Source organism: Morus notabilis, unplaced genomic scaffold, assembly GCF_000414095.1.
Source record: "Morus notabilis unplaced genomic scaffold, ASM41409v2 Scaffold518, whole genome shotgun sequence".
Taxonomy (NCBI): Eukaryota; Viridiplantae; Streptophyta; class Magnoliopsida; order Rosales; family Moraceae; genus Morus; species Morus notabilis.
Genome location: NW_010366577.1, coordinates 905,983 through 923,930, shown reverse-complemented (window position 1 = coordinate 923,930; position 17,948 = coordinate 905,983). Strand labels below are relative to the sequence as shown.

The 17,948-nt window shown below is 34.8% G+C and overlaps 3 protein-coding genes across 3 annotated transcripts; 2 read left to right on the top strand and 1 right to left on the bottom strand.

Annotated features, from left to right (window-relative positions):
* The first annotated feature begins 785 nt into the window (after positions 1 to 785).
* Positions 786 to 3,563, top strand: LOC21409786 (homeobox-leucine zipper protein ATHB-20). Its single transcript, XM_010110662.2, has 3 exons — positions 786 to 1,053; positions 1,163 to 1,629; positions 2,934 to 3,563. Exons 1-3 carry the CDS (start codon positions 960 to 962, stop codon positions 3,351 to 3,353), a joined length of 981 nt encoding a protein of 326 aa, XP_010108964.1. The 5' UTR covers positions 786 to 959; the 3' UTR covers positions 3,354 to 3,563.
* A 5,209-nt stretch (positions 3,564 to 8,772) lies between these two features.
* LOC21409785 (probable serine/threonine-protein kinase PIX7) lies at positions 8,773 to 13,589 on the top strand. The gene is made up of 6 exons (XM_024173845.1): positions 8,773 to 9,120; positions 10,695 to 11,032; positions 11,155 to 11,290; positions 12,211 to 12,347; positions 12,428 to 12,551; positions 12,878 to 13,589. The coding sequence occupies exons 1-6, from the start codon at positions 8,775 to 8,777 to the stop codon at positions 13,396 to 13,398; spliced, it is 1,602 nt and encodes a 533-aa protein (XP_024029613.1). The 5' UTR covers positions 8,773 to 8,774; the 3' UTR covers positions 13,399 to 13,589.
* Positions 13,590 to 14,391: 802 nt separating this feature from the next.
* LOC21409784 (probable leucine-rich repeat receptor-like protein kinase At1g35710) lies at positions 14,392 to 17,222 on the bottom strand. Its single transcript, XM_024173841.1, has 2 exons — positions 15,167 to 17,222; positions 14,392 to 15,023 (listed from the first exon to the last, which is right to left on the bottom strand). The coding sequence occupies exons 1-2, from the start codon at positions 17,202 to 17,204 to the stop codon at positions 14,623 to 14,625; spliced, it is 2,439 nt and encodes an 812-aa protein (XP_024029609.1). The 5' UTR covers positions 17,205 to 17,222; the 3' UTR covers positions 14,392 to 14,622.
* Between the last annotated feature and the right edge of the window lie 726 nt (positions 17,223 to 17,948).

The following is a 17,948-nucleotide window of genomic DNA, read 5'->3' as shown; positions in this document are numbered from 1 at the left end:
ATATACGAAACGCAACACAAAACATGAGAAAAATTAATGCTTGTTATATAATATATCATTAATTATTTATGTGAAACTCCTGGTATATATTATGTAATGATTACAATTGATTTTTGGATCTTTAATTAAGATGTGAATATACCTGCGATCGAGTATAAATTAATTCATGTTAAAATTATTTTTTAGTGCTTATATATGGGGAAAAAAATTCTAATTTAGTAATAAATATATTTATATTGCTTTGAGGGGTGACTTTTTTTTTAGCACAAAAATAAGAGATTTAAATTCTATACCTTAAAAATGGAGTCAGCCCTGAATTTATCATTAAGTTATAATCTGAATTTATCATTAAGTTATAATTGAAATCACTTGTTTAAAACCAAGCTTAGCTGATCTGGAAATCCTATTAATTAGTTGTGATTCATATGATAAGAAGAGGAGGAGAGAGAGAGTGGCTCCGTGGGAGTGCGAGTAAAGTAAAGGCGGGAATTGCGATTCAAATTCGAAAGAGTGAGGTTTTCGTCTTCGAAAGAGGAGGAGAGAGAGAGAGAGAGAGAGAGAGACAGAGAGAGAGAGAGAGAGAGAGAGAGAGAGAGGAGAGTCTAAATGCATATATCATATCACAAAGGGAGCTTTCGTGGACCCATCCCTATGATATGGATCTTTCTCTCTCTCTCTCTCTCTCTCACCTAAAGTTCGCTGTCTTTCAGTAGTCTCTCTGCACCAATATTTACCCATCCATCCTCTTTCTCTCTCTCTCCCCCCCCCCCCCCCCCCCCCCTTTCTGAAAATCCTGTCACGATGAAAGTGAGAGCCACCCCATCTTCCACACTCACACCTCTCCCTCTCCTTATATTTCTATAACCCAAACACTCTCAATATCTCTCATCACTCACTCTTCCAAAAAAAAGAAAAAAAAAGAAAAAGAAAACTCAAAATACCAGTTATGCATTGACAATATGGCCTTCCCACCTCATAGTTTCATGTTCCAAGCACACCAAGAAGATCATGATCCTCATCAAGACCACCCTCATCATCAACAACACTTTCTTGGTAATACATGTATCTTTGATCAATGTTTTTTTCTTTTCCTTTTTGTTTTTGGATAACTTATGTAATTAAATATATATAATTTGATGATCTTAAAATTAATAATTTGCAGGTGGTGGTGGTCACCACGCGCCGCCGTTTATGTTGCTGAAGAGATCGGTGTCGTTTTCGGGCGTCGACGATCACGGGCACCATGATCACCACCATCATCATCACAACATGAGATGCGAGGAATTGCTGATGCAAGGAGGAGGAGGAGGAGGGGAAGACGAGGCGTTGTCGGACGATGGATCGCAGAGTATTGGGGGGGAAAAGAAGAAGAGGCTGAATCTGGAGCAAGTGAAGACTTTGGAGAAGAGCTTTGAGATGGGAAACAAGCTTGAGCCGGAGAGGAAACTGCATCTGGCAAAGTCCTTGGGGCTGCAGCCCAGGCAGGTTGCTATTTGGTTTCAGAACAGAAGAGCCAGATGGAAGACCAAACAGCTCGAGAAGGACTATGATGTTTTGAAGAAGCAGTTTGATCTTCTCAAGGCTGATAATGATGCTCTTCACTCTCAGAATAAGAAGCTTCATGCTCAGGTATATATACTGTATATATGATCAATTGCTTTATAATGATATTTATATATTAGTTAGGACCAAATTAATCAACTCATCTAACTATATATATAGCTAGTACCATAAGTTTATATAGTTTGAGATTTTGATGTATACACTTTTCTTTTTTTTTGAATGCTAGCTTGTGTTTCGAAATCGGTTACCTATATGTAAAAATCTATACTTGAATTTGATCAAGCCCCTCAAAAAGGGGAAAAAGGAAAGGGGAAAAAAAAAGATAGGAGATCACTATAATTAATTCACTGGGTTCTTTCTTGATCTGACTTTGTGAAATCGTGGCACTTTGACATTCAAGAGTAGCGGCAGTATTGGAGGGAAATAATAAGTGACCTTTCTTCTTTCCTTTCTTTTCTAGCTTTTCCTTTCCTTCTTTTTTTTTTCTTAAAAAAAAAAAAGAATTCTTAGATAGCTAGTCGTTTTTCTTTCATGATCAATTAGTTCCGGCGCAGATTGCTTTTGCATTTTCTTCTTCTTTGGTCCCTTTTCCTCCTCTTCTTTAGTTGTCATATCTATTAATATCTAGAGTACTGAATTTGATTGATAGGGAGCCTATATAAATTCTGTGCACTTACCTTCCTAGCACATGCATATTGGGAACTATATATATATATTATATGTATGTATGTATATATTATATATGTGAGTGTTTGTATGCACAATATACATTCTTTTCTTATCTAAGATTGCAATGTACAAATACATCTTAATTGCATTGCTCTATCAAGTTTCTGGATCTACAATAATGTCTTGTATATATGCAAAGATCACGAAGTGTAAGTAGTAATATGAGCAGCAATTGATCATCTATATGATAGTTTTATCATTATTAATATTGTTTTGTTTCCTATTTACTTTATATACTGTCAGCCAATTTGAATCTCAAGGAAATGTATTATTGTTTAATCTTAGTTGCTTTCAAAGTAGACCTAGTTGCAAAAAAAATTAATATGTAAATTAACAATCGAAAAGACATATATAGCTTGTCGCAAATATGCATAATCTAGGATAAAAAAAGAAGATAAACTAATTACTCTTTCTCTTGAAAATTAAAACCTTATCTGGTGTGTTTGAATAGAAAGTTTAAACAGAATTCAATTTTTTTTTTTTTTTTTTTAGAGAAAACAATATCGGAAAAAAATTTAAAAATGTTATTCAAACCCGTGAGACAAACTGCATGGCGGCATGTGTATGTTAATATATATATATATATATTATACACATTTCGTCACAATATATATTGATTCTTTTGGCTTGAAATGACACAGTTGTCAGCTCTAAAAGGTGGTAGTACCAGAGATTTAAACGAAGGAGGGCGAGAAAATCATAAGAAAGAAGGCGAGGGATCATGGAGTAATAATGGAAGTGAGAACAGTTCAGATGTGAATTTGGAAATCTCAAGGACTACTACTATTACTCAGGTAATAAACACTTGTTCATCAGCATCTTCTCAAATACTAAATGGGAAAACTCTCTTCCCTTCAACTCTAAGACCCACAAGCATAACTCAACTCCTAGTCCAAGGCTCACCAAGGTCCGAGCACCACCCACCTCATCAAATGGTCCAATCATCGGATAACGAAAACCTTTGCAACATGTTCGTCAATGGGGGCGTTAACGTTAACGCCGTCGAACAAGATCATCAGCAAGGGTTTTGGCCGTGGCCCGAGCAGCCCTATTTCCATTGAAAGCCAGCCACCAATCTCCAATTCCTATTTATGGCAATCTTGTAGCAATTAAACACTACTCGTCATCTTTTTGGTACGTATAAGGAGCTAAGAGAGACATAATTAAGTTATATCTTTACTATGAGCAAAGTTTTAATTCATGTTTTTTTGTTGTAGAAATGGTGTATAGAATTTTCAACTTAAATATATTTCTTTCGATATTTTTCACTACCCTTGCGCTGTAAATCAATATGTGGGAATTGGTTTATCTCTGAATAACACACTTTTTTTTTCCCATACAACTCTTTGGTGAAAGAGAAACTAAATTTCTAGTTGAGATATATTCATGTGCCACTGATCAAGCTGGCATGTAGCATATGGGCCACTAAATAAAATGAAGAATTAAAAAAAGTGACTACTTTCCCTTTATACAATTCAACCTTCTCTAATAAATTTAATAAAAAAAAACATGCTTACCAATATTGCGTGTTTTTTAATTTTAGATGATATATATCAGAATAAAAAGATGTATGTATAATATATAATATTCTAGAACTATTATCAAAATCATCTTTCAAATGTTTTGTATTGAAATGGAAGTAGTGCTAATTCCAATGAAGAGGATTAGGGTGGCTAGATGGAATCAATGACGGGTATTAAAGGAGATTGGAGCAAAATCTAGTTGAGGATTAATGATAGGACTATAAATCAACTATATATATATATATGTATGTATGTATGTGTGTATATGAAAATTTGAAAAGGATGGGTGTGTGTGAAAGAGAGATTCTGAGCACACATTCCAAGGAGAAAGACGCCAAAGAGATGGGAGGAGAAAGAGTACAAATGGAGGGTTAGGAAATGGTCATTGTTTCGAGTATTTTGAAGGTGACGTCTCTGAAATTTTGATCTGACGATCGAGTATCTAACTGCCCTACTCCTCCTGTTGGACTTCCCATGTGATTTACTGCCACCTTATTCTATTATATATATATATATATATCTATATATCTTTCACCATATACTCACACACCTTGTAACTTGCTAGTTTCTTTCTGATCTTCTTCTTCTTCTTCTTCTTCTTTTCTTTTTTACTTTTTAACTTTCATGGCAGAAAGGTAATGCCGTTATTTTATGCATGTGCTGCAGTTGAAAAGGCAAGTGTTTGAGAGTACGTACGTAGTGAGTACCACAAATTAGTACCACCAAACTAAAGAGATATTATCATAGTATTGGCCAATTAAATAGTATAAGCTACTTTGGAGTGAATAAGGAGGAGATTTCTTTGACAGGTAATGAAAAAAATGAACTACCAAACATGTTCTGATTTTTCTTGTCTGATAATCTGTCTAAGAACATATCTGTTTAGCATAATTTTTTTTAATATAATACGATTTTGATAAGATTTAGCGGTTAGAAACTGACCTACTAGTAAAGTAATTTTATTGGGGAAAATCTAAAAAGGAGATTTAACTCAAGTTAAGTAACATTGTTGATCCAAATAATTGAGGGTTAATGCAAGAGTTGACTAGTCGTTAATAAGACAATAGTAATGTTACTTGGTAAAAGAGAGATTTCCTGATAAGAACTTTCTTGAAGAATAGATGACATGTTTCACACGTGTGGACAGTGTGTCTTTGAGTGAATTTACAAGGGCCAATGTTGTCTTGAGATATTATTTGAATTCCCATATTTGGGTTTATAAAGAAGACTCCTTAGTACTTTTTTGTGAACTTTATAAGTTTTCAAAGAAAAAGAAAAAGAAAAAGAAAAAGGAAAAAAATAAAAAATAAAAAATAAAAAAAACAAGGTCGTCCTCAGTCACATCTTCCTGCGCTGTACAAATTAATGTACCAAGTTCGATACGAAACCAAACTTACTTTCAAAAAGCAAATCTGGAATTCATTTGCATGGAGGGCAAATGGGACTATTCATATCTGTAGTGTGTGACATAAATTAATTTGAATGACCAAAAACACACTTAAATTTGACATCTTAATATTTATGATTTCCCAGATGAATGAAAATCGGAAAAAGGAAAAAGAACCATAAAAATGTAGGTCATTTAAGAGAAATTCTGATTAAACGTCTAGATATTTATGTATAAAATTAAGAAGTAATGAAGGCGTGATAACGAAATTTCGGATAGAACTAATGTACAGCCATTATTTTTTATTTTATTTTATTTTTAGAGTTATGCATGTAACTCAAATTTCTGCAGTTGAACGAGGGAACGATATATATGCAACACCAAAAATGAAATTGCTTTTTTCAATATTCAAGTACTAGTCGACAAAAAGCTGCAAAACTTTTAATGCAGGTCCAGATCATTTTAATATTTATCCAACAGCTGAAACTTGGATATACTGCATGTAAATAGTAAAATAAATTGTAACCTCGTTAGTTTCACCGATTTGAGTTTTTAATTTTAAAATTTTATAATAAAAAATTTTAGAAAATATTACATTTAATTTTTTTTGTTACAATAAAAAGTTTTAAAAAATATCACATCTTAACTCAAATTAAAAACTCAAATTCACGAAGTGAACAAGGCCTGAGTTATAATAAATCTATAAAGATGTTGGACAATTTTACTTAATAAATTGATATTGAAAGATGAAAGTTCAAGTTATGAAACTTAAATTTCCATAACATGTACTTAAAAAAAATATAGATTGTATCTCATTTTAAAGTGGTTTTAATTATATACCCTTCTTTACTCTCCACACCTCTTTAAATTAAAATCCCTTATTACCAAAAAAAAAAAAAAAAAAAAAACTCCACATGAGATAACAAAAAACATGACAATTATAATAGAGTACTTAATTACGTAATTAAAGTTATATTTTAAAAAATAAACTAATGATAGGTTTTTTCCCTCTTCACACACCAACATATATCATTTCCCCAAATTATAAACTATAACTATTCTTATATTTATAACAAAATCCTAAATTTTACCTTTTAATACTATCTCAAAAAAACTTACATGGAAGTATATTAAATTTTCATTGCTACTTATTGTATGATGATTAGGGTTTTATTTGCTGATTTATTTTTTTACTGTGGGATGAATATCTAAACAATACGGTATTTTTTACCATGGTGTGGACTGAACCATGAAATTCGTTATTGATAGCATAAAAGGACAATACGGTATTTTAGTTTTTTCCAAAAAAATAAATAAATAAAGGGGAAATGCTTTATTACAATATTTGATATTGAGATCTAAACAACCAAGCTCCCACCATGGTTGTGAATTGTGACAGAGTTATGAAACATTACTATTCATACGAGCAAGGAAGGTGCACTCTGTTGAGTATCATGATATACTAAAATCTATATATATATATATATATATGTATGTATATATATGATTTGTTTATGAAAGATTATTAGTGAGAGGCACATGCTTAGGAGATTTGGTCAACCATTAATGTTTTCTCTAAGAAAAATAATATATAACCTAAGCAATTGGCATCTACTATATCTAGAAGGATAGAGATCTCGCTTTCCTCAATGAAAAACCAAAGTATATATTATATATACACGCTTCCCAATGGTATATATTGTTTGGTTTTTACACTACTATTAACGAGCATTTAACCTAGCAAGCTCTTGTTTAAGCCTATTAGGGGCAGACCAGTAATTTAAAATGAAATCGCACCTTTACTAAGAAAACTATTTATTTAATAATTATATAAGTTTAGGCAATGGAGATTCAAATTAGAGGACCTGTATAAATAGTGTCTTTACTTTTAGAGTATGTACCCTGTTTGAGGGAAAGGTTTCCCAATAGTGAAACAAACTGTATATTATAATTAAAAATTATGTTATAAATTGAAGGGTAAAAATGGATATATAAAAAAAAGAATGACCATGTGACAGAATAATCTGGCAAATTAATCATTTGGTGAAGGTGAAATCATTATTTTATGTATGAAATGACAGTTGCATTATTGTTATGTGATTAGCATTATGATTAATGTGTTTAGAGCAAGTGTAAACACAAGACAATTAATTAGGACAATAAAACGATAATTATAAGACAATCTAACGCATTCCCCTTGGTCTAAGTGCTTTGTATTTAGCACTTAAACAATAGATTCATGTCAAGAAAGGGAAATCCTAAAAACGATAGGGTTTGAGATTTGTTGGAAAGAAAAGAAAAAAAAATATAAAGCTACTATCTTTACTAATAAAAAGAAAAAAAAAAGAAACATATAGAATCAAGAATGTACCATGGTTTGGGATTAAGTTTGCTTGTACTGCATGGTCATTTGAATTGCTAATACATTAGTGTGTACTCCTTTTGATTTGGAATGTAATTTACCCCTTTTTTTAAATAAAAAAAGAAAATTAAGACATATACTTTTTAAAATGTATAAGTATAGATTTTTACCTATTATTCTTGATTAATACTCTTTTTAGTTAAATAACATTTTGAGTAGAGATTTTTGTCTCTTACTCTTAATTAGTAAAAATATATTAATCCAGAATAAATAGTATAAATTGAGACTCGTGTATTTTTAAGGTAGTAATTTTCTCTAAAAAAATAAAAAAATATAGAGAATTTACTCTTAAAAGTGTATGAGTCTAAAATTTTATTTTTTATTTTTAATAAATACCTTTTTATAATATAATTATTTAACTAAAAAAGTTATGAATTAAAAAAAAATAGTAAAAATCTTGATCGCACATGAGTATTTTTTTAAGATTATCTAGAAAGAATACACCAAATCTGGGCTTTAGGTAAAGAGCCCTTTCTTTTTGGGCCTGTTTGAATCTGGGCTGGATTCCGCTCACAAAACTCCTTTATGGACACCGAAAAAAGAGGAGTTTAAACTAAAACAGCCCGACAAAAAAGCAGAAAAGTTCCTGATTGACGACCGAGGAAAAAGAAAAGGCAATTAATAAAACAAAATAAAAACTAATATATAAGCTGTTGCTTCGGTCTGTGCCTGTTGTTTTTTGCACTTCCTCCGCTTCCCTTCTTACATTCTCTCTCTCCTCCTTGAGTTTCCTCCCTTAAAATCTTTGTCCTTCTCTCTCTATACATACATACATATATATATATATATGTATATGTATATGTACAAACATTTGTGTTTATATATCTCCTTCTCTCTAAAGCCACATTGCCTGTTTGGCTTCTTCCCTGTGGCTCAACTTTTGTTTCACTGTTTGTTTGGTTAGCCTACAAGGGACCCTCACAAATCCACGTTGAATCATACATTTTGTCTCTTCGAACTTTGCCGTTACTTGAGTCCTTTTTTTTTTTTTTGGTTTCTCTCTTTTTTGGGTTAAAGATGGACTGTGAAAATAGCCACAGATTGGTTTAGGAAAAGGACCATTTTGTGTTGCATGTCTTCTTCCTCATTTTCTCTCACATGGGTTTGGTGATTTTGGGGGGTTTGGTTTTTCTATTTGGTTTTCAGTTGAATGACATTTCTCATTTCTTCAAAAGGGTCTCTTTGGTTTGGTAGATTTTTTTCTTTCTTTCTTTTTGGGCTGTTTGGACGGTTTTTCTTATTCAGTTTTGGGAAATCTTTTGTTTTGAGAAAGTGGGGTGTGTTGTTTAGGAATTCTGGGAAAATGGGATTAGGTCCTGATGCTATTCAAGTTGGGGCGTGGAATGTGGGAAAATCAAACGATAAGAAGAAGAAAGATGAGGAAGATGATGAGGGGACAACTGGGTGTTGGATGAAATTTAGGTTCATAAGCTGTTTGTCTTCCAAGGCCAAAGTCGATGGCTCCATTAGTGGAAGTGCCACTAGTACACTATATGGTAAAATTTTTAATCCATTGATTCAATTTTTGGTATATTTTCTTCCATTCTTGAATACCCTTTATGGAGTTTGTTTGTTATAGACATGATTAATCTGGAGCGGATAATATCTATTGGTATATGTTTGGCGCCCATGGAAGATGGATTCTATTGTGCATTATAGTTTATTGGCTAGTATGGAGGGCCATTTTATGTATGCTTTTATGTCAGATGAATTTCCTTAATGTTATGTATTTAATTCTTAGGTTGCAACAATTCACAATGTTGTAACTATGCTCTAATTTTTCGCTCATTTGAATGCGTATAGTTTGAAGGCGGGCCTTGGCACCGTGGTGGGAGCGCTTACGTTTGCACCCGGGGTCCAAGGTTCGAATCCTGGAAACGGCCTCTCCTTCGGGGGTAAGGCCACGTACATATGGGATTGAGTTTTCCCTTGAGCCTGTCATAGTACGGGAGCCTCTTTGGCACTAGGGTCCGCCTTTGAATGCGTATATTTTCATCTTTTTGTGCCTGATAGTAGATTTTGATTCTATTCAGCGTTCAATTATTTTGACCTGTGATATGGTTAATTGATTGTTGCTTACTTGTCATCTATTATTTAGGAGGAAACGCTAACTATGAATAGTTAAGAATGTACTAATTATAACTATTTCGGTCATTTAGGGTTTTCTCAATGTTTGATGGCCCTTGAAGTTTCAGTAATAAAAGGGGTACTACTTTGATACTAAACCATGACTTGGCATTTCTTTACAGTTATACTCTTTTCAGTAGTAGTGATAAAATTAAGAGTATTAGTTGGATCAAGAGGGAGATGTATGAAACTACTTGGCATTGATAAGTTGTTAAACATGCATAAAGAACCAACTTCAGGGCTTTTGATTGCTGTCCGAATATGACATCCACTTGTTTGGTTAACTGCTTGCTTGGAACAATAACGTTATGCCACTGTTATCAGAATAATGTCCAGAGTTGGTTTAGTTATTAGTAAAGACCATTAACCTTTGGTATGGAAATGGATTCTCTTTCCTGAAAATTGGTTAATTAATCTGAAATCTTGTAAGATGGAAGTTTGTATATGGACATGTTTTGCACATTTAGAATATGATTAAAACTTGGAGTTATTTATCTATCTCCTAGCGCTGCCACGTATGTTGATTTCGGTGAGTGTATGACAGTTACCAAGTGAGGAGTGCCAAATGTGGCCATATTTTTCTCTAGATTTTGTCGTTTCGAGACATTTAATACCTGTTGGTTTATTCAGTGCACGTAAGTAAACTTATGAAAGGGATATTCTGCATGGGCTTTCATGCACAAATTACCTTATACTAATAACCGTGACGTAATCATTGAAGCTGAGAGTTGTGACTTGCTAGGTATGCTTCCACAAATGTTGGCCTTTTAGGCATTTTCTATTAATTACATACCAACAGGCACAAGTATCGATTGTTGACATGTTCCCTGTTGTGTTCCATAGTAGGAAATGTTTCATTTACTTACATTTTGTGCATTAATTTAGTATCCATAATTGCTTATTTGACATGGATAATGTTATTTACATTCACGCTTTGAATCAGCGGAAAGTAAATCTACAAATGACACCAGCAAAGACCAACCAATTGTTCGAGTTGCGTCATCATCAACCACTAGCTTTGCAGAAAGTTCTTCATCCACTCCCAATGTAGCTGAGGAACTTAAAATTTCTTCCCAACTTCGAAAATTTAACTTTAATGAGCTAAAGTCAGCAACTAGAGGATTTAAACCTGAGAGTGTTCTGGGTGAGGGTGGATTTGGTTGTGTTTTCAAAGGTTGGATTAGTGAAAATGGAACTGCTCCGGCAAAAGCTGGCACAGGGATTCCGGTTGCAGTAAAGACTTTGAATCATGATGGACTGCAGGGTCACAGAGAATGGCTGGTGCGGCACCTTACTACAATTTTAATTATTTATTTATCTCTCTGTAGAGATAAAAACATTATGTCCACTTGTTATTCCACTACCACATTTAAGAATATCTCTGTGGATTTCCTTTGTTGCAGGCTGAAGTTAATTATCTTGGTGACCTTCTGCATCCTAATTTGGTGAAGTTAATTGGTTATTGCATCGAGGATGATCAAAGGTTACTCGTCTATGAGTTTATGCCTCGAGGAAGCTTGGAGAATCACCTTTTCAGGAGTATGTGGTTATGAATATATCTTGCAGAAGTTAGTAATTGATACGTTTCCCCTTCATGATCCCCATGTTTGCATTATAAAAAATAAAATAAAATAAAAAGTCATCATATGTTGTTTGCTTATCTAGCCTGTACCCTTTATATTCTATTTCGTTTCCACCTAATACTGGGGTTTGTTATGTCTGAGGCTAATGCACCGTACTTCATGCTTAGAGTTAAGATTGAACAATATCAAATGTGTTTCATTTAACCCGAGACAGGCTTATAATGTGGGAATATAGTCTTCGGCAGTGGTTTGTGGTTATATGTTTAATAACCACCTTTCCTCGTGCAATCTTACTGTTGTAAGCGAGTTTTTTCGTAGGTACATGAAGTCTAATATTCATGCAGAAAGAAACTTCTTTTATGCTTTAAAATGATATTTAGTGTTGGAACATGATAAATCGAATTCAATACTAAGATGAAAAGTAAATGTTATGTGCTATTATTTGTGGCAATGGAATTCATATATGTAGGACACATGATAGGGACGGCCATTACATTTCCCTGAAGTTGGGTGTACGGGATTATATGTGTTAATACTTGTATGGTTGCAAAAGAAGATATATTGTTTATATTGTTTTGTCTCTGTTGCATGAACGTTATGGAAACAAATCTTTCATATTTCTGTAATTGGATAGATTTTATATCTGATGGTTGATGTTTAAAGGGTAGATCATTTTTTCCCTTTCCATAATACGTGAGTAATTCATTTTTAAAGTTTTGCTCCGCCTGATTTTCTTTTTCCTTTTTATTTAATAAACCTAATGTGGCACATTCATAACCATGCCAGTACGCTATTCTACAATTTTTACCTTTACTATATATATATTCTTTTTACAACTTTGTTACAGACACATAATACTTTTGGAATATCTAGCAGGGTCTCTGCCCCTTCCTTGGTCGGTCAGAATGAAAATAGCTCTTGGCGCCGCCAAAGGTCTTGCCTTTCTTCACGAGGAAGCTGAAAGGCCAGTGATATATCGAGATTTTAAAACATCTAACATACTATTGGACGCGGTGTGTTACTGAGTTCAGCTGCACAATTTGTTTAGTCTGTTCTAAAACCTATTTCTGTAACTAATAACTGACCATTTCAGGACTACAATGCAAAGCTTTCTGATTTTGGTCTTGCTAAAGATGGTCCAGAGGGAGATAAAACTCATGTATCTACCAGGGTTATGGGTACTTACGGTTATGCAGCACCTGAATATGTCATGACAGGTTAGCACGAAGAAACCCATCTCTCATTTATCATTGAGATTTGTTATTCTCAATTTGGTTCTTTCATTTTTCCTGTCACGTATCTAGGAAACGAGATGGGCCACATTATTTTGTAATTACAATATTTTCTAGGAAACGAGATGGGCCACATTATTTCGTAATTACAATATTTTCTTAATCTACCTCTAGTGCTGAAAGGAAACATTCGAGATATATTATAAGATTTGTCTCTAAACCCAAGACATGTTTTTAGTCCAACCCATTAATATTTAGGCATTGATTTTAAACGTCATAAACTTGCTAAATATTGTTCCATCTTTCATTAGGACATCTTACTTCAAAGAGTGATGTCTATAGCTTTGGGGTGGTTCTACTTGAGATGTTGACTGGTCGAAGATCGATGGACAAAAGTCGACCCAATGGGGAGCAGAACTTAGTGGAGTGGGCGCGGCCACATCTTGGAGAAAGGCGAAGGTTCTATCGACTATTAGATCCTCGCCTGGAAGGACGCTTCTCAATGAAAGGTGCTCAAAAAGCACTTCAGTTGGCTGCGCACTGCCTAAGCCGTGATCAAAAAGCTAGACCTCTGATGAGTGAAGTTGTTGAAGTGCTAAAGCCTCTGCCTGACCTAAAGGACATGGCTTCTTCCTCATCCTACTTCCAAGCTCTTCAAGTGGAGCGTGGTGGGTCTGGTGCAAACGCTAGAAACGGCAGCAGAATGCAGACAGGGCTTTCAAGGACCGGGCATCCAATAAGAAGCCTCTCTGTATCGAATGGTCAGCATGCCTCTCCATGTCACCTTAATCATCGAAATCGGTCGCCCAAACCTGGAGAACAGTCGCTGTGATGAATGCAATTTGATTTCTGACCCACATTTTGTTTCTTCTTCTCTTAAGGTACTTGAAAATATGTTAGAGAAGTCAAACTCTGAGGCGGACTTTGGCATTGGTGTGGATGTATATTTTTTAGGGGTGAATGAGAGTAACAGAAACTTATGGGCTAGGAAATTGTATAAGACGTTGAAATTTAACCAGAATGTTCCAGCCTTGGGTTTACCATTTTATTTGTTGAAGGTTATGAAATCAATAGTTTACCTTCTAGTTGACAAGTGATTATATGAATGTAGCAAGTAGATTGCTGAATGCTGCACATGATTAAAACATATTTCCCCTGGCTAGCAGTGTTTGCAGAATGCTCACCCTAGTCTTGGCCTAATTTTTGAAAACAAGGAATTTTTAGTACAAGAAAAAGATTTGTGTAGCAATAGAGTTTGAAAACAAATAATTTTTCTCTATCCTTCTTTTTTTTCTTTAGAAAAATGTTTTAAAAAATGATTTCAATAAGGGTCTAAATTGTGGGTATTTAATATTTTCCATTTATTTATCTAATAAAGTGACTAACTTTAGCATTTTCTTTTTACAGTTTAGGGACTAAATTTGTTACAACTTCCTAGATATAATGTTTTTCATCCATTTATTTAATAAAGGGGCTAACTTTTGTTTTGTTTTTTTCAACTCAAGAACTATTTTTAAAGAGAGAAAAAAGAGATTAGGGACCATTCGTTAGTTCAAGTTAACAATTATCGTCTAAAATTTAACAGTGGGACCATGAATTATCATTCAAAATTTAATAGTGGGACTACGAGAGTTTGTTTTAGGTAAAGGACTATTTACTTATTTATTTTTATGAAATAGTGAGGGAGTATTTATGGGACTGCATGGACTAATTTTAAAGAGATTAAAGAATTCAAGAACTACTCATAAATTTATTAATTTTACTTATTATTCTGCTTTTCTTAAGAAAGATTAAAGGACGTTCAAAAGATAAAATGCACTAGTACTTGAAAAAGTGAAAAATTGCACCTTTAATACGTAGTCATGAACTCTCACATAACGTCACATCTCAACTCGAATTCTAAACTCGAATCGGCGAAATGAACGGGGTGTTTTAGAGAATAGTCTTCACTTACAATTTTCTAGTACATAAGAACTCATAAATAAAACAACAAAAACTGACTAAAAGTTTGATCTCCAAAATTGAGCCCCTAGGTAGATCCTGGTCCCAAGAATCATCATTGAAGATCACTGGTACCAATCTCACATTCGCCATCTGCGTAGACATCTGGGATAATGAGCTGCCCCAGTGAAATCTCGTGGAAATGCTTGGCTAATGTTCTTCTGCGAGAAAGAAGCAATTGAGAAACCTGCTTCATTGTTGGCCGACACTTCGGTTTGGCATTCAAGCATGCCAATGCTAGCGTAGCCACAAGAACAACATCGTGCACAACAATGCGATTTCTCAGTGGTGGTAGGCGTTGGTCCAGCACTTCACATAACAACATGTTTTGGGCCGACGATGATGAAAACGACGACAAGAGTTCTCCTGGATGCCTACCCATTAGCGTTTCAAGTGCCACCACTCCAAAGCTATAGACATCAGTTTTCTCAGTCACAACCATCGTATATGCAAGTTCTACATTCACAATCGGTTGCAGCATCAATTGCGTGTAGGTTTTCTTTCCATAAAAATGTTACACTTCAATTCAATAATTGTTAAACAAGGAATTTAGATAAGAGGAGAAAACAAGAGATGGAGTTAGGGATAATATGACTTACCAGGAGCAAGATATCCATAAGTACCAGCAAGCATGGTTTGATTTGACGAATCAGGATCGAGTATTTTAGCAGTGCCAAAGTCAGCGACAAAAGCCTCTAATTCCGAGTTCAAAAGAACGTTGGTGGTCGTCACATCACGATGAACAATTGGGGGAGTGCAATCGTGATGCATATAAGACAAGGCATGAGCTGTACCTTTGATGACGTTAATTCTCTTGCTCCAATCTAGTTCCACAGCTTCCGCATCGTTGCTGAAGACAAAAAACAAACTTCCTCTTTCCATGTACTCGTAGATCAAAAACATGCATCTGTTATGCAAGCAGAATCCATGGAGTCTCACGATGTTTCTGTGACGTATTTCGGTCAAAGTTTTCACCTCATTCGCGAAACTCTCTCTCAAAGCTGGCACTTCAGCCTCAGAAGTATGAAGTTTCTTCAGGGCAACTACTTTTCCATTAGGTAGTTGCGCTCTGTAGACACTGCCATAACCGCCTGTCCCGATGCAATATCTAATGTCGAAGTCTTCCGTTGCTCTTATGATGTGTTCAAATGCAATTTGTCCGTCATAATTCCATATAGAGAATATGTCTCCATTCTTTGTTTCTGGACAAACAGGCTGGGCATTTTGCTTTTTAAACATACGCTTGATGGTGAACAATTGAAATGTACGTTTCTCGACCAGCAAAAACGCAGTGGAGAGAAAGGAAAAGAGAGAGACGGTAGGGAGAATGATATGGAGAAAGATGAATCCTTTTCCCTCTGTCTGAGAATGAGGGTGAACTTTCGGCGCACATATTAAATCACCATCCGTGCAGTATTGAGATGAACAGTTATTGTCGCCTGGGAAGTTGTTGAAGGCAAGGTTGATCGTCTCTAAAGGTATCATGCAGCACAATTGAGAGGGTATTTCCCCACCAAAGAACTTGTGACTGAGGTCTAAGGTCTTTAGCCAATATAGAGAAGCGCAGATTTCTGTGGGAATGCTTCCACTTAAGTTGTTTTGGGAAAGATCTAAATGCACCAATCCTGTTAATTGGGCAATCTGTTGAGGCATTGTCCCAGAAAATTCATTATTTGATAGGTCCAACGTAATCATTTGGCTTAGATTTACAATATCAGGACCTATGGGACCATCAAAATGGTTTGAGCTCAGGTCAAGATGAGTCAAACTGGCGAAACCACTCAGCGATTGAAAAATTGGACCGTGGAGCTTGTTATTGCTAATAAGTAGAGACCTTAGATTTTCCAAATTCTCAAGTTCCAAGGGGATAGAACTACTAATGTAGTTTGAAGAGATGTCTAGCTCATATAAATTGATTAAACGGCCTAGAGTTGGAGGGATGGAACCGTTAATTTGGTTTGAACGAAGATACAGTTTTGACAAGTTGGTTAAATTACCCAAAGAAGATGGTAGTGGTCCACTGAAGTGATTTTCGCTTAGATCCAAAAAACCCAGATTTTTCAAAAGACCAATGGTTGATGGAATAGGACCACTTAATTGATTAAAAGAAAGATCAAGGTAGGTGAGCTTAAACAAGTGGCTGAGATTGGCTAGTGTTGAGAGAGGCCACTCACCTGTCAGACGATTCCGGGATAGGTCAAGGTGGGTGAGCTTTGAAAGACTGCCTATCTCTCGCGGGATGCTACCTGTGAGTCCGGCTCCGTAAAAACTCAGACAAACTAGATTTGGAAGGCATGCTAAGTTCATCTTCTGAAACACAATTCTTCCCTCGTTTTCATTTGTGCTGTGTGGTGAAGAAAGTTCAGTAACTTTCCCAGCTTGGTTACAAGTTACACCGGGCCAGTTGCAATGGCTAGTGCTGGTATTGATGTACTCATCGCTCCACCACCAAGTTAGAATTTGGCTCAGGCACTGCGCTTCTGGATCTTTGAGATGATCAACGCTTGGTGATATTGATTCAGAAGCTTTCACTTGGAAAACGGCATTTTCCACGTTAGCTACAATACATGAAAATATAAAAATATTCCATGTTACTGAACCAATTAGAAAGATGGAAATATTGGAGGCCGAAATCATATTGCTCAAACGGGTGAATATTAATTGGAAAACTTATTGACGATTAATTCCTGCATTGGCTCTTATTTTTATAGACTTGTTAAAAGCATCAGTGACTTAAACAAAATTCAACGCCCATAATTGACCAAAACTTCTGGGCTTGACTGTCTCTCTCCAAGAAACTGCTTATCTCTTTCTCTTGGGTTTTCGTTTTTCATAATAGTCAGAAATGGGACCAACACGGTTGCTAGGGTTCAAATGGAGTAGAAATTCCCTGCACGCAAAATCAATTCCTTCTTTTATTTCTTGAAAACGACTTTGGAATGACAGATTGTCTTTATCTTATTTAATTTTGGTTCTTGAAAACTATTTGATATTATCTATCTTCTTTAATTTTCCAAAAAGAGTAGGAATTCTTGAATTCTTTTTACGCTTATCTCTCGGCCACCTCTAATTTGTACACTTAAAACTTCACGTTCAAATAAGATAGCTGGATGTAATTAGCACCTGGTCCTTTTGATAAGCTAACTATTTCCTATGTATGCAATATATACACACATATAAACACACAACATTCTTATATATTGTTCGAGGCTCAGAGACCATATATTAGCAAAAGAGTATTGCTATAAGGCAACGACACCATTGATTAATAAAAAGAAAGACCTTTTATTAGTAATTGTGCTTAGCAGGTGTCTTTCAGCATGTTTCTTAGTAAAAGCGTATGAATGATACAAAGTCGGTCAACTTTCCACCATATGATCT

Coding starts and splice junctions, on each gene's coding strand:
- LOC21409786 (XM_010110662.2), top strand. CDS start 960: ATGGCCTTCCCACCTCATAGTTTCATGTTCCAAGCACACCAAGAAGAT. Junction 1,054..1,162: donor TCATCAACAACACTTTCTTG/GTAATACATGTA, acceptor AATAATTTGCAG/GTGGTGGTGGTCACCACGCG. Junction 1,630..2,933: donor ATAAGAAGCTTCATGCTCAG/GTATATATACTG, acceptor GAAATGACACAG/TTGTCAGCTCTAAAAGGTGG.
- LOC21409785 (XM_024173845.1), top strand. CDS start 8,775: ATGACATTTCTCATTTCTTCAAAAGGGTCTCTTTGGTTTGGTAGATTT. Junction 11,291..12,210: donor GGAGAATCACCTTTTCAGGA/GTATGTGGTTAT, acceptor AATATCTAGCAG/GGTCTCTGCCCCTTCCTTGG. Junction 12,348..12,427: donor CTAACATACTATTGGACGCG/GTGTGTTACTGA, acceptor TGACCATTTCAG/GACTACAATGCAAAGCTTTC.
- LOC21409784 (XM_024173841.1), bottom strand. CDS start 17,204: ATGATTTCGGCCTCCAATATTTCCATCTTTCTAATTGGTTCAGTAACA. Junction 15,024..15,166: donor TTATGGATATCTTGCTCCTG/GTAAGTCATATT, acceptor TTGTGAATGTAG/AACTTGCATATACGATGGTT.